The 17,030-nt window shown below is 39.7% G+C and overlaps 1 protein-coding gene across 1 annotated transcript in view; it reads right to left on the reverse strand.

Moving 5' to 3' along the window:
* The window catches only part of LEPR (leptin receptor), a 58,446-nt gene extending 41,753 nt beyond the window's left edge, over window positions 1-16,693 (reverse strand). Inside the window, exons 1-3 of the mRNA XM_081087358.1 lie at window positions 16,634-16,693; window positions 9,575-9,904; window positions 7,490-7,613 (exon numbers count right to left, since the gene is read on the reverse strand). Coding sequence (XP_080943484.1) covers window positions 7,490-7,613; window positions 9,575-9,904; window positions 16,634-16,673 — 494 coding nt within the window. The 5' untranslated portion in view covers window positions 16,674-16,693. The remainder of the gene's footprint in view (window positions 1-7,489; window positions 7,614-9,574; window positions 9,905-16,633) is intronic.
* Between the last annotated feature and the right edge of the window lie 337 nt (window positions 16,694-17,030).

The following is a 17,030-nucleotide window of genomic DNA, read 5'->3' on the forward strand; positions in this document are numbered from 1 at the left end:
TTAGAGTAAAATGGGAAATATTAGTATGAACACACACTTTTAATATATTTATATACAGAGAGATGTAGATATGTAGATTTGTGTATACATATGTAACATGTCTGTATTGTGTGTGTACACATATAACTAGCTCTATAGTTAAGAGGACCTAGCAATAATGCAACCCACGTAACAGTAAACATCTAGCCCCCAGATACTGCTTTGTAAATACCATTCTCCAATAAAAAAGGATCAGGGCTCCTTAGAGAAATAGCGGTTTCCAGTGTTATAGCAGGAAAAGTATAAAATCAACCTGAAACATTGTAATGCTGGAAAGTAAAAAATCCTCAAAAACAAATGTAAAAGATGGAACACATCAAAGGGACACAAGGACCAGCTTCAACTAGCCAAATGAGATAATTTGAAAAATAAAATAATGAAAGTGATTATAGCCCATAAATTAAAATAATCCATGAGTCCCTCTTGATAGGGAGGGAGGAAGAGAGAAGGAGAAGGAGAGGAGAAAAAGAAGGAAGGAAGGAAGGAAGGAAGGAAGGAAGGAAGGAAGGAAGGAAGGAAGGGAGGGAGGGAGGGAGGGAGGAAGAGAGGGAGGAAGGGAGGAATAAAGGGAAGAATGGAAAGTATACTTCCCACAGAGCCTAGCACTGTGACCTGTACACACTAAATGTTTCTTGATTGAATAACACTATTTCTAAAATGACCCAATTAACATTGAACACTTTTATTTACTTTAAAAATAATGTATTTTTCTTCTCTAAAAATTTCAGTCAGTTTTTTTTTATCATCAATTTCATGTTTTATAGCCTTACTAGAGGCCTGGTGCACAAAATTTGTGCACTGGACGGAGGGGGCGGGGCGTCCTTCAGCCCGGCCTGTGCCCTCTTGCAGTCTGGGACTCCTAGCTCCTTATTGCCCGCCTGCACTGCTCCTTACCACTCAGCTCACTGCTCCTTAGCGCTGCAGTGGAGGCTGGAGAGGCTCCCGCCATCGCCTCTACTCTCACCAGCTGTGAGCCGGCTTCGGGCTGAGCAATGCTCCCCCTGTGGGAGTGCACTAACCACCAGGGGGCAGCACCTGCATTGAGTACCTGCCCCCTGGTGGTCAGTGCCCATCACAGCAACTGGTCATTCAGCCAGTTGTTCCGCTATTCAGTCTATTTGCATATTAGGGTTTTATTATATAGGACTAGAGGCCCAGTGCATGAAATTGGTGCATGGATAAGGTCCCTAGGCCTGGTTGGCTATCAGGGCTGATCAGGTTCCCCACCTCCCCGCCTCCTCCTTCCCTTGCCACCCAGGCATGCCACCATTGCGTGGTTCCCTGTCACCACCTCCCCACCTCCTGCCTCCTCCTCCCCTAGCTCCCTCAGCACCCTGCCACTGCCGCTGGTCACTTGCCATGTTCCACATTGCCCCCGGTGGTCAGGGCATGTCATAGTGAGCCATGGAACTCCCCTTCTCCCAGTCGAACTCCCTCGGGACACTTTGCATATTAGCCTTTTATATATATAGATTATATTCATATTTTTCTTTATGTCCAGAGCATGTGGAGAATATTAATAATAGGTATCCTTGTCTGTAAATTCTATCATCTCTGTCATTTCTGGGTCTTTTTCTATTGACTGATTTTTATTTTTCTGCTGGTTATAGGTTATATTTTTCCGTTACTTCATATACAGAAAAGTGTATTTCCTATTCTTTTAGTATTTTTTACTGGATGCCAGACATTGTGAATATTATGCTTTTTTACTGGATGCCAGACATTGTGGATATTATGCTTACTCTAAAGAATGGACGATTTTGTTCTGGCAGTCAGTTAAGTTACTTCAGTACTAGTCTAAGCCTTTTAAGCTTTTTTTTTTTTTAGTTTGGGGGAAGATAGTATAGAGAAGCCTTGAATCTAGGAGTAATCTGGCCTCACTTTAAAGTAGGTTATTATGGGGTTTCTACTGAAAGTCATTGACATCCAACGAGGTCTCTCCAACCTACTTGGTGGAAAATTTAATTATTCTTGGTCCCATGTGACTTCTGGGGATTGTTTAGCTTACAGCTCCTGGTAATTGTTCTCTTCTAAGTAGCTTTCCTACCTACCATCATGGCAGACTGGTATCCAGCCAAAGAGTCAAGGGGACCCCCATAATAGTTTCTGTGCGCATCCCTGCTTCAAGTACTCTGCTCCATGAATTCAAGCCCCTTTATACTATCTGAACTTCTATCTCTGTCTTCTTGAATCAGCAATATTTCTGGGCTCTGCTTGAGTTCCCCAGCCCTGCGTCATGTTCAGGTACCCAAAAGGCAGAGCCACTAAACATGGAGGATTACTCCTGAGGTTGAGGGAGTAAGCCTTACACAAGAGGTAGGAGGAGAAAGGGTCAAAGTGTGGGATCCTTGAAACTGAGATTATAGAAATAAATGCTTATCATTAATGACAAGGTCTGGAGTATGTCCATGAAAAAGGGTTAATTAGATGGGGTAAAAGAAAAAAAAAGAATAGTGAAAGTAAAGCATTCAAGAAATTGAAGATAATCCAAGTGAATGTTGAAATCACCAAGAGAGCTGACAGGAGTAATAGTGAAGAGACCAAGTAAACTAGATGTAGTGAAATGGAGTGGCTACTTGATGAAAATGTGTGACCAAGGAAATCCACGTTATTAATGGGAGTTACAAAAGTCCAAACTCTCCGGATAACCCTTGCTTAGTCATCCACATTGATCTGTCATCACCCCCAGCTTCCAGACCCAATCACACGCGTTTCAAGTCTTCAAATGTCTACGTGTGCCGACGAGCCTTTGCAAATGCCCTTCACTCTATCTGGCTCATTCTTCTCTGCCCCCTCAGAATACTTGTAGTAGGTTTCCACGTGTCCCTGTGTTTATTACATGACAGCATTTTCAAACTTTATTATGTCCTTTGTCTTTACTATTAGCTCCAGGAGGGCAAGGGCTCAGTCGAGTTAACATTGTTCCCCAGCTCAGCGACTGGTGTACACAATAGGCAAGTCATGAAGGAAGAAGAGGACTTGCCTCCTAGGTCTAAGATAAAAGGTCTTAAGCAGTTCCAGAATAGCACATTTCTTTGGTATCTCTCCTTCAGATTCTCTGACAAACATTAATATCTGAGCTCAAACAACACTTTCCCTTAAGGGACATTTTTATAGGACTTTAAAACTCTTATAAATATTAGGTGTTAGTTCTTTTTTAAAATATAATTATTTGCACTTGGAAGCATTTGAAAGATTTCTCTTGTGAATTTCCTAATGTCCACAGAAGGTGATTTTGATTAAAAACTTTTCTATAGTAACCACCATTATGGATTTTCTCTTCCATGGAGGTCTCATGTATTATTCTGACCATCTCTTCCTCCAGATCTAAAAGGTCTTATTTGAATTACTTGAGGTATATTGCACAAAGATGTGCACAAAAAATAAAATTAAAGGCAGAACTAGTATGTGACAATTGGTAAAATATACATATTCATTAGATTAAACCAAATCATATAAAGGATAGAAGAATTAATGTGGCAAAAAAGAGAGATCGCTTCTCAAATTGAATGCACTTAGGATAGGTTTTCCTGTATTGATATTTTTAGAAACCTGAGTTAAGAATAAAAGCAGGTAAAAAGAATCTGCTAAATTCATCATATGAGCAAGATTTTAAAAATCTAGTTAACATATCATAATTTTCTTTTTTGTTGTTGTTTTGTTTTTCTTAATCCTCACCCAATGACATTTTTTCCATTGATTTTCTTGAGAGAGTGGAAGGGAGAGAGGGAGAAAGAGAGAGAAACATCAATGTGAGAGAAACTACATGAATTAGTTGCCTCACACACACACACACCCCAACCAGGACCTTGGATCAAGCCTGCAACCCAGGTTTAAAAACTGTCTTTTAAACTTATGTAATGTTGATGCTTTTGCCCCTTTTTTTTCCCCTGTTATTAGAGTTTGCATTCTCACAAAGAGTGCTTTGTAGCAGGTATTAATCTGTTCTGTACATAAATGTGTCAACAACTTGATGGTGGCAGTTTGAAATGTAAAACAAAGTGCTTGCAAATTGTAATTTTGCAATTACACTTGTGTACTTTGTGTACTTAAAATAAAAAGTGATCCAAAGAATTTAGGTCACTGTAGGAATGTACTACATTGCAAATGAATTCTTTTCTCTGTGCTAAAGTCTGTTTTATCCAATAAAGCAGGAAATGTTCTGCCCCAAACTTCAGCTATATCTTCATCCCCATAGGCCGTGGTCGGCAAACTGCGGCTCGCGAGCCACATGCGGCTCTTTGGCCCCTTGAGCGTGGCTCTTCCTAAGCCTTAGGAGTACCCTAATTAAGTTAATAACAATGTACCTATCTATATAGTTTAAGTTTAAAAAATTTGGCTCTCAAAAGAAATTTCAATCGTTGTACTGTTGATATTTGGCTCTGTTGACTAGAGTTTGCCGATCGCTGCCATAGGGCTTCCTTTATTGTCTCAGTACTCAGAAGACAAAGTGACCGTTCTTCATCCCTCTATCTGTGCTCTTTTTCTGGAACTTGCCTATTCAACTACTCACTCTCTATCATATACCTCCAATAGGTGCCTATCTATCAGATCTCCAACTATTCTCTCCCTGCTGGGTCACTTTCTATAGACTAGAACTAAGCTCATTCTTTCCCATGTTTTAAATGTCCACCCTTAGCCTGGCATTGCCTGTATTCCTCCACCTTCCAACCTTCACACTCTCAGCTAGGCTTCTTGGGCCTGTTGGATTTATAGTCCAGCCATTTCTGTTGTGGACATTTACGTAGGTGCCGGGGCTGTCCGGCATCAGAGTGGAAAATCCACCATTCTGTAAGGCTGCAACACTGGCAGTGAGGGCATGTCCTCACCCATCAGATACCCCCATTCAGGACACCGGCCCTGATGAGGACTGCACAGAGGAGCAGAGATGGCAGGGGCTTTTAGACTCATCAGTGGTAGCATCTAGGGGCCAGCACTGAGATGTGGAAATTATTAGCACAGAGACATTCAGTGTCAGGGGTGACAGCAAGGACACCCTACCTGGGCTACACTTGGGATAACCTTAAGAAATAGTTCACCATAAGTTATAAGTATTAACCACAGCCTGATAATCAGCACAAAAATAAGGATGATGTCCATTAAGCATATGTTCTTCCTTTTTGATTTACATTAACTGTATTTTTGTATATAGTACATACAAAATACATATAGTAACTAATTTTTTATTTTTATATAGTAAGTACTTTCCTCTGAATCACCTCCTTCCCCTATCATTTTACATAAGGATTCTTTACAATTTAGTATTTAGTTTACAGAATATTCATTTAGGCGAGACTGTGTCTGAATGTAAAGAGAAATTAATATTGCCCAGATATCAGAATTGTAAATGTTGCACAGAAATGGATACAACGACAATTGGCCATAGCGTCTCCCTATTCTAGTGTCTCCTTTTGTTCAAAGTGTAGTTGCATCTTAGTAAGGGAAAGCATGAAGCTACAGGGAAGTCGTAGTTCCAGTATGTGTAGAAAGGTATGTGTGGCTGCTATGTAGCTAACGGGGAGAGCTATGCTGGCGAAGCTTTTGTCTCTCATCTTCAAACCCACCCTCTGTACCCTGCTTTCCCACGCTGCAGCTGAGCCCTGAACAACACCTGGATGCTGGTTAATCTCTGCCTATAAGTGCTAGGACACTATAAGGCTGATGGAGGAACAAGGGACTTGATCCTTCTTGTTTTGTTTCCTATTCATCACCCCAGCAAAGGCTCTTCACCTGGGTTGCTGCAGTTGATTTCAGTAACCAGGTCTTTCCCCCCTCACATTCTCAGAACCAGCCGTAACATGCCTCCTCGGAGACCCTTCTATACAGGCGATCCAGCATCCCCTCCTCAGATACATGAGTTTCAGCTTTGCAGGGTCCCTCCATCAAGTGCCTGAGGAACCAGTACCAGCTCCTCAGAAGTCAGCTCTGCAGGATCCTTCCCCCAAGTTTTGTTTGGTTCTGGCTACCTCCCTTTCCACTCCTTGAAACAGCTCTGGCCAAAGTTTCCATTACTTCCACATTGTCAAGTCAATAGATATTACTCAGACCTTATTATATCGTTCTGTTATATCTGGTACAATTGACCTCTCTCTAGTCCCACCTTTAGACAATATTATTTCTTCATCAATAACTTTCGCCTCGCTCAGCCATCGTGACTCAGTGGTTGAGCATCGACCTATGAACCAGGAAGTCACGGTTCGATTCCCAGTCAGGGCACATGCTCGGGTTGCAGGCTCAATCCCCAGTAGTGGGCATGTAGCAGGCAACCAATCAATGATTCTCTCTCATCGTTGATGTTTCTACTCTGTCTCTCTCTCCCTTCCTCTCTGAAATCAATAAAAATAAAAGTTAAAAAATAATAATTTTGCCTCATCAATACATTCCTGAGGGGTAAATTAACAAAAATTTCTTAGAAAGCACTTTAGCAATATTGGTTCAACAAATAATTACAAAGCATTTGTATGAATATGTCCAGTGAGTTAATTTCTAGAGTGAGGAATGCTGTTAAGCATAGCCAGTGCTGTGAGTGTACATTTAGTAAGTGGTAGAGCCAGGTGATCCAACTCCAAAATATGTCTTAGTAACCTCTACACCAGGGATTTTCAAACTTCAGTTCCATCAGAATCACCTAAGGGCTTGGTCAAACCTAGACTGACAGGCCCCACCCTCAGAATTTCTGGCTCATTAGTTCAGTTTCTAAGAAACTTCCAGGTACAGTGGGGCCTTGACTTACGAGTTTAATTCTTTCCGAGACCGAGCTCGTTAAGGAGCTCGTTAACTCAAATTACTCTGTAAACTCAATGCAAAAAATCCTCCGGGAGACAGCTGGTATCTCAAAACACTCGTTAGTCGGGACACTCGTAAGTCAAGGCCCCACTGTAATGCTGATCTGCTTCTCAATGCTACATACTCACATTTTTTTCTTATTAGCTCTTCTTCAGCCCTGAAAACTCACCTCAGCTGTCTCCTTCCTCAGGCAGCCTTCCCACCTCTCTTCTCTCCCCAGCTGTCCTAGCTATCCTCACCAAGGCTCCCACACTACCCTTGTGCCCCCTCAGCTTCATGTGCGGGCCAGTCCACATCAGCAACCACTAAAACTAAAACCCGGTGCCCTTCTGTCCCAACCACTAGCCTGTGAAAAATAAATAGGAAAAAACTCCCCATCCTCCACTCAAATATCTAAGACCCCTAAACTGAGCGCATCCTTTTTTTTCAGAATATATGCCCACTCATATCTGCAATGTCTTGCCACCTGAATAAAGAAGAGGAGAAAAGAGAAAAACTAATGGAAAAGAAAGTTGTCTAAAAAAATATATAAACTGCCACCTAGAAACTTACATAGACATCAGAGGAAATGTATGGATGGGAGAGGTTTCACAATCCACTTCGACACATTTTTTTTAAAAAATTGTGTCATAGAAATGTACAAATTAATTTAGTTGGTACTTACAGAACATATAAAAGATGGACCTTAAGGTCATAATTCTTGAAAGAGTTCTTAAATAATGGCTCTATATAACAGATGAATAACTCCAAGTCCTCTTTCATCCAGCACTGTATGTTCCAGTTTGCACCTGAATTAAAAATAAACTGCTTTAAATCTGAAAAACATTCTGAACAACTCCCTGAAAGAGAAGAGCTAAATTAAATTTACCAGTGTTCTGATACAACTCACACTGCCCATTCTGAGAGAAAACAAAACAAAACAGGCCCTACCTAGTGGTATGTGTTTGCCAAAGCCATTCAGTGCCTTTGGCCTTCAGTTTCCTTTTTGTGTAAAAAAGAATTAAATTCAATGATTGCTTCTTAGACCTTTTTATCCTGAATCACTTACATAGGACAATCCTCAAAACAAAATCCTCACATAGCTCAGTTCAGGCTCACTTTCCAAGAGAAAAGAGAACATTAAATATCAAAGTACAAGCAAATGTGGAGCAATATTTATGTGTCTATTTTAGCAATAAAAGCAAGGTGATTCACATTTGAACTATGATGAATGTCTTAAATTCTCGTTATTATAATATTACAGGCTCCAAATATAACTGATGAAAGTTTATTTCACAGCACACTGAAAAACTCAGCTGGTAATGTAAGATAAACTATAGGTGGTTTGTAATTTAGAAAGCAAGAGTAAGAAAAAATGGAAATCATGACTATTTAGTAATTTCCATTTTTTTAAACTATCTTAGGGCAACAGTAATATATTTCCCCAAAGCTAAAACCTATCTTGAGCCCCGCTTGGCAGAATAATCAATGGAAATCCTCAGTAACCACCACTTAAATTAATAATTTTAGTTTTAAAGACTAACTCATTCAGAAGTAACTAGCTATTAGCCTTTACTTATACAGTATATAAAATTAAAATCTACAGCATCATAGTCATTCCTTTCATGTGAAAAAAATATTAACGTTTGTTTTATCATTTCAAAGCTCATCATAAGGACCCTGATTTCTTATGTTCATTCTTAATACATTTAATAACCACTAGAAAGGCTAAGTTTCTTTACAAATTTTTTTAAGTGCTTAATTTTAGTGACAGTGCAGTGGAATAAAACATTTATAACAAAATTAAAAGACTATAGATTCAATTGGAGGCACTGCTAACTTATTTTAAAACTGATTTTATTGCATATGTATGCTTTATCCTTATTCCTAAACTGATTTCCACAAACTGGAGTGTTTCTTCCATCGAATCAGTGGTGCTCCACCAGGGCCATTTGGTCCTCCATGGGACATCTGGCAAACCCTGGAGCTATGCTGTGATTGTCACAACTGGAGAGGGAGTGGTACAGGCATCTAGTGGGGAGAAGCCAGAAATACTGCTAAACATCCTACAATGCACAGAACAGCCCCGCCTAACCAAGAATTATGTGGCCCAAAATGTCAATAGTGTAGAAGCTGAGAAATCCTGATTATTCCTACATAGGAATGCTATACATATGTGTGCCTTTATTTTCATCCTGTAGGTCTCTTTATAGTGCCACATCAAGTGACTCTGCTCTATTAGCTCTTCCAGAAGGCTTAGAAGTAATTTTGTTGTTTGGATCTCCAGATGCAGCATTATGAACTATACTAGCTACATTCAGTATGCATTAACCTCACACAACAAAAACTCCTTGATTTAAAAGATCTATTGGGTACAGAGCAATTCTTTGTTTGAACAAATATTATCACTCATAATGCTTTAAAATGTAACTAATTTAACAATCGAATATTTTAAATATTTTATCTATTTAATAAGTTAGGTGTGCCTTTTCTATTTTAAAGCACACTGAGAAGACCACAAGAAATGTATTTATAGTTTAAAATAAGTTCCTTCATTACATTCTTATCTTTCTCTATGGGACATAAAAAAATGGTGGGCTTATTAGTTTGGTCACATGATGAATCCTAATTCTGTTACTAATATAAAATTATAATACATGTTAAGAATCCCATCCATAAGACATCAATTCCATGCAGTTTTCAGAGAATAAAAACATTTTGTTCAATACAGCTGAATAACAGCTAAATCTTGGAACATTAAAATACTTACCTATTTGTTGAAAAACTAAAGAATTTACTGGTGAAACGAACGCCTTCCCTCCAATGTTGTCTGCTTGTACAGAGCAGTTTTCATTTTCCTCACTCCAAATGCAACAGTGGAAAGTTGTTTTGGATGTTAAGTTAGAATAGTAGGTACCACTTGAATTAAATTTAGCTTCTAAAAGTGGCTCATAATATCCATTCAAATTTGAAGTGTTCTTTGAGATTCCAGCAGGCAAGAGAAAGTCGTAAGTTGTGTTTGGTGGCATGCAAAACAGCTTAAATCTCCAAGGAGTACTGGGATATGCCAAGTTAAATGCTGTTATCACATAAATAAATTCTGTTTGGACATTAAAAACACACATAAAAAATCATTTTGACTAAGACATAAATAGGAAGGATCTACGATTAAACCATGCAGTGCTCAACAGTCATTATTTAACTTTCCAAGTGCTCAAATCAGTGCCTAATACCTAGCTCTGTATGTCTATTGTACAATGTGTTATACTTGAGAGGTGCATTTATTTATAGAGACAACTTCACTCTCTAGCACCCCTTTTTGGAAATTCATGCTTCTACTTTCTCATTAGGATAATTTATATTTTAATGAAAAGAAAGTATAACTAAATATTTCAATTTTCATTTCTAAAAATGAATATTCTAATGAACTCCAGCATAGATAAATATCTGGACAATTACATAACCAAATATTGAAGTGCTGTTTTAGTATTTCTTTTTTAAAGTATGTTTTTACTGATTTCAGAGAAAAAAAGGGAGACAGAAAAAGAGACAGAAACATATATCAATGAGAGAGAATCACTGATTGGCTACCTCCTGCACGCCCCCTACTGGGGGTCAAAGCCCGCAACCCAGGCAAATGCCCTGACACGGAATCAAACCATCACCTCCTGGTTCATAAGTTGATGCTCAACCTCTGAACCGTGTGGACAAGGCTGTTTTAATATTTCTTAAAAAGAATAACACCAAAATGTTAACAGTACGTTCACTGAATCCTTTTATAAAGGATTTATCTTCAACATCAGGATACTTGGATGAGCTGACCCTTCCCATAATCCTCCAGATACATGACGTCATATGAGACAAACCCTTAATGCACTCTCCAAGTATCAGAGCACAATGACAAGACTTCTTACAGGAATCTTCCATTGCTGATTAAAAACAATTATCACTTTTAAGATACATCAAAGCTAAGCACAATTATAAAAAATCCTATACCAAAAATAATCCTCAAAAGTGATACTTGTTTTTAAATAATGAATTGTTTGAAAAGAAAATATCAACTTTCTATAATTATTTCTTTTACAAGTTACCTAAATCCAACAGCTGTGTTACTTCATATACAGATTAATGCAGAATGAGAATTCTGTGAATTCTGCATGAATTTATATGGAATAAATATTTTGAAAAATTAGGGTAAAATGTAAGAAAATAGAAATTTCTAAAAATCAATTCACAATTATTTTAAATTATAAAAATAAGACATAAAAATATCCAAACAATACATAGTGACTGTTACCAGCTTAGTTTCTAAACCTTTCTATAAATATAAATTAATATAAATATGTATCAGATACAAAAATTAGGGCAAAAATGATTAGCATGACTAACATTATTTTGCCCGGTGTTAATAAATAGCTACCATAACATCACTGAAAGTGGATCCTCATTGCAACGGTGTTCCTTTGTACTTCAATATTTCTAACACATTTCTAAAATTATAATATCTCAATGAAAAGAGAATAACTTATTTCTTTGGTGTTACGAAACCCATGAATATGTAATGGTATTAATTAAAAGCATTTTATTTTCTAGCTGCACATGGAGGATTCAGTTGGCTGAACTGAAGTTAGCCTAAATTCCTCAAAGAAGTATTCGAAATTTGAAATGTAATAATGAATGTCATAGACATAGCAACTATTGAATCAGTTCAATTAAAAGATCATTCTGTGTGCATGCTTCCTTTGAAAATGATATTTCTTTCTCTCCAATTGAACCCTAAACCTGCTAGGAGTCCAGAGCTTGCATCTCAGAGCACATGTTATCATGGTAACAATATCCCAGGAACTTTTCTGACTCACAGAACTTGATCACACTGCAAACTTTTGGGAAAGTTAATGTGAAACATTTGAATGGAACCTAACAAAATGAGGTAGAGACGATGAGAAAATTATATAAGAAAGAATGACTGTGTTACTGCTTTTTTATAGTCTTTTGTTACATGGTTTGTTCTGAAATCTGTAGCAGTGGCGTTATCCTGAGTATTTTCTGTAAATATATAGATGGCTACAATGAGAAAGAATACTATGTACAACAAAGAAGTAAAGAAGCGAATAAGAGCACCTTTAGATTGGAATGGCCAAGTAGATGCTCAGAACTAGTTGACACACAGGTAATGATTGCCAGATAAGATGGGTTTTGTAGATGATAGCTTGACTTTAATTTTAAAAACTAAGAAATTAACCTAAATTAGATGATGAGGTTTTTTTTTAACATCAGAATAAAACTAGGATGCAGTGAGAAGCAAGTGAAAATAGTATGCTCAAAAGTCATTGGCAATGTGTGACTAATCTCAAACAGAAGCCTGCTGTGATTCAGGGCAGTTAAAAATCACAAGATAGTAAAAGAACATCTGTAAGCTTTCTTTTGAGGATATTCCTGCAATGGATAGGAGAAAGACTAGTATACATTTAATTTCTGAAGGCATTCTTCTGGTGGTGTTCAAGATGGAAATTTCTAAGGTACATACCATCCCTTGATAATATCCCTTTATAATATGATATTTGTTACTATTTATCAGTTATAATTCAAAATAGAATTTCAATTGGTATCTCTATTCCATTTGAGAACAAACCCATCACTTTGTGTCATAGTCTTTTATTTTAAAGATTATCATCACATAAACTGCTCCTTCATTTAGAGAATTAAAGTTTTGACTGTCATCTGATATATATATATATATATATATATATATATATATATATATTTATGTGTATATGTACTTATGTGTGTGTATATATATATGTACACACACACACACTAGAGGCCTTGTGCATAAAATTCATGCACAGGTAAGTCACTAGGCTGGCTGGTGATCAGGGCCGATCTGTGGGGTGACCGGTGGGACAATTGGGGGATCCCAGGTGGCACCTGCCTTGGCCAGCCTGGTGCCGCCCACTCACTGGCCTCCCTCCACTGCCCCTGCTGGTCACCTCCCTCTACAGGGCAACTGGCAGGGCAATTGGGGGGCCCCTGCTGGCACCCACCTTGGCTGGCCTGGTGCCGCCTGCTCCCTGGCCCCGTTGCCACCAACGGTCGCCTCCCTCTGCGGGGCGACCAGTGGGGTGATCAGAGGGTCCCTTCTCACACCTGCCTGGACTAGCCTGGGGCCTGCAGGCTGGAGGCAGCTCCTGCATTGAGCATCTGTCCCCTGGTGGTCAGTGTGCATCATAGCGATCGGTCGTTTCGCCATTCGGTCGATTTGCATATTAGATTTTTATTCTATAGGATATATATATATATGTGTGTGTGTGTGTGTATATATATATATATATATATATATGGATATTCATATGTATATATAAATTTTTTGTGCTATAAAAGAAATCAAAGTTAAAAAGCAAATGATGGGCAAGAAGAAAAATTGCAAAGCATAATAAAGTATTTGGGCTATAATAATTAATGTTATGAGTCAATTTGTTGAGGCCTACAAGGGACTCAGACATTTAGTCAAACATTATTCTAGGTGCGTCTGTGAGAATATTTCTGGATTAATTTAACACTTGAATCAGTAGACTGAGTAAAGCAGATTGGCCTACCTAATGTGGGTGGGCCTCCTCCAATAAGTTAGAGACTTGACAAGAACAAAATGGCTGAGTTAAAAGTAACTCTTGCCCTGGCCAGTGTGGTTCAGTTGGTTGGGCATCATCCCATGTACCAAAGGATTGCTGGTTCAATTCCTGGTCAGGACACATGCCCAGGTTGCAGGCTTGATCCCCAGCAGGGGGTGTGCAGGAGGGAGCCAATCAATGTTTCACTCTCACATTGATGTTTCTCTTTCTCTCTTTCCCACTCCCTTCCTCTCTGAAATATATATATATATATATATATATATATATATATATATATATATATATATATATATAAAATGTGCACACTATTCAAAATAAATATCCCTCTTTAGGAATTAATCTACAAAAATATTCTCCAGCCCCAACTGGTTTGGCTCAGTGGATAGAGCGTCGGCCTGCAGACTCAAGGGTCCCAGGTTCAATTCCAGTCAAGGGCATGTACCTTGGTTGCAGGCACATCCCCAGTAGTGGGTGTGCAGGAGGCAGCTGGTTGATATTTCTCTCTCTCTTTCTAACTTCTCTATCCCTCTCCCTTCCTCTCTGTAAAAGATCAATAAAAATATATATTTTTAAAAAATATATTCTCCCAAACATACAAAGATATATGTATATACATTTCAATGCAGCATTATTTGTTACAGAAAATAAATCTATATTAATGGGGAATTGGTCAAATAAATTAATAATTTAAGGTAGATACATACAGTTCATTGTCATGCTATCATTAAACAAATAATTACATTAGTAAATACCGAAAAAGGCATGATAAATTGAAAAGCTGTTAAGTAGGGGAAAAAATCCAAACAGAACAGCCCCGCCAACGTGGCTCAGTGGTTGAGCATCAATCTATGAACCAGGAGGTCATGATTCAACTCCTAATCAGGGAATATGCCTGGGTTTCGGGCTTGGTCTCCAGTAGGGGGCATGCAGGAGACAGCCAATCAATGATTCGCTCTCATCATGTTCTCTCTCTCTCTCTCTCTCTTCCTCTCTGAAATCAATAAAAATGTAGTTTGAAAAAACAAACACAGAACAGTATCTATAGACCAATTCTATTTTTGCAGCTATAAATATGAAGTGTGTCTGTGTGTGTGTGTGTGTGTGTGTGTGTGTGTGTGTTATATAAATCAGGTTCTTTCCAAGAGTTTGGGAATAGTGTTCATTTCACACTATTTGCAAAGGGATAAAAAGGTTTTCATTTTCACGCTTATACTTTCATTAAGTGAGCATGAGCATGAGAATTCCTACCTGGAAACAGAAAATTCTGTTAGCAAATATAGGAAACAGTATCTCCAAGAGCAAAATCTCTACCTTACATATGGACATTTTAATAAGAAGTACAAATGGGGCCCAGCCAGTGTGGCTCAGTTGGCTGAGCATTGTCCCATACACCAAGAGGTCTTTGGTTCAATTCCTGGTCAGAACATATGCCCAGGTTATGGACTCAATCCCCAGGAGGGGAATGCAGGAGGCAGCCAATCCATAATTCTCTCTCATTGATATTTCTATCTCTCTTTTCCTCTCCCTTCCTCTCTCTCTAAAATCAATAAAAATATTTATTTTTTTAAAAAATAGTTCAAATTGGTTTTTACAGAATAGTCATCCTATATAATAAAAGCCTGCTGCCGAAACCAGCTTGGCTTAGTGGATAGAGCGTCGGTCTGCGGACTGAGAGGTCCCGGGTTCGGTTCCGGTCAAGGGCATGTACCTGGGTTGCGGGCACATCCCCAGTGGGAGATGTGCAGGAGGCAGCTGATCGATGTTTTTCTCTCATCGGTGTTTCTAACTCTCTATCTCTCTCCCTTTCTCTCTGTAAAAAAATCAATAAAATATATTAAAAAAAAAAAAAAAAGCCTGCTATGCTAAGTGTCTGGTCATCCAGTTGTCTGTTCAACCAAACAAAGCATAATATGCTAATTATATGCTAAGGCTGCTCAACCTTTCGCTATGGTGCATGGACCACCAAGGCACAGACAGTCGACCAGTCGACCAGTCATTATGGTGTGCACTGACCACTAGGGGGCAGATCCTCTGACTAGTAGGTTAGCTTGCTGCTAGGGTCCGGCCTATCGGGACTGGCCGGACATCCCTGGAGCCCTCCCATGGTCCCTCCCCGGCTGGGCAACCTCCTGCGTCCCTCCCTGGCCTCGATCGTGCACCAGTGGGGTCCCTTGGCCTGGCCTGCACCCTCTTGCAATCCAGGACCCCTCAAGGATGTCAGAGAGCCGGTTTTGGCCCAATCCCACAGGCCAGGCCGAGGGATCCCACTGGTGCACGAATTCGTGCACAGGGCCTCTAATGGAGATATAAAGTACAGCATAGGGAATCTATATATATAAAACCCTAATATGCAAACAGACCAAACAGCGGAACAACCAAACAACTGAACGACTGGTCACTATGACGTGCACTGACCACCAGGGGGCACGCATGGAACATGGCAGATGTCAGCTGCGGTGGGATGGTGGAACAGGTGAGCGGGTCGCTGTCATCGGGACGAACCTCTGGTGGTTACTGAAAATTCTTTGCTGTCGCGTGCTGTGGTCCCACCCGGTGCTCACACCTGCTGCCGGTGCCAGCCCCACTAACACCACTGCTGGCACCGGAGCTGCCACTTGCACCCGCTGCTGGCACCCACCACCAGCCCAGATTGCTCAGCACCATCAGTGGGTGTGAGCAGTGGCTGCCGGCCCCCATCACCCATCAGGGCTTCTCCACCTCCCCCTGCTCTTGAGGGCTGATCAGGGCAGCAGCAGCCGCTCACACCCACTGCTGGTGCTGGCCCCAATAGCTCCATGCTGTCAGCAGGTGTGGATGGGGCCAGGGCCGGCACAGTCAGCACGTGGGAGCTGCGGCAGTGGGAGCAGGGCTGCCAGCAGACAGGGGACTGTTGGCCGCAGCGGGAGTGGCCAGGCAGGGGTGCAGAGGATGGGCCGAGATCCGCCCCTGTGCCCACCACAGCCTTTCAGTTCCTTTCAAGGTGCACGAATTTGTGCACTGGGCCCCTAGTATAGTTATTAATATTCTAATAACTATGTATGGTGTCAGATGGGTGAAAGATTTATCAGAATAATCATTTAGTAAGTTAGGTAATGTCTAATCACTGGGGTATACACCTGAAACTAATATAATAATGTATTTCAACTATAATTGAAATATAAAAATTATTTTTAAGTGGGAGGAAAAGACAAATAACTTACCCCACTGTAACAAAGCCATACAAAATTTTTGACAAGTCATCTTACTTCAGAGAAGAACACCTGAAAAACAGTAAATCGTTATATTTTAATCATCAATAATACTCTGAATCAATATCAGGGACAACTGTATTATAGATTTATTCCTGTGCACATGCTGTCTTACATAGTTAAAATAAGCCACATATTCATATATGACATAATCAATTGGTTGCTCGCCTCACTGCTCTGACCAGGGTGGGGAATGGAGCCTGAAACTGAGGTATGTGCCCTTGATCAGAATTGAATCTGGAACCCTTCCATCTGTGGGCTAATGTTCTAGCCACTGAGCCAAACCAGTCAGGGCCAATATTTTTTTTTATCCTAAAATTGGGGATTCAGTTCATCACACGCAAGTTAA

Source organism: Myotis nattereri (genome assembly GCF_964212035.1).
Source record: "Myotis nattereri genome assembly, chromosome: 3".
NCBI lineage: Eukaryota > Metazoa > Chordata > Mammalia > Chiroptera > Vespertilionidae > Myotis > Myotis nattereri.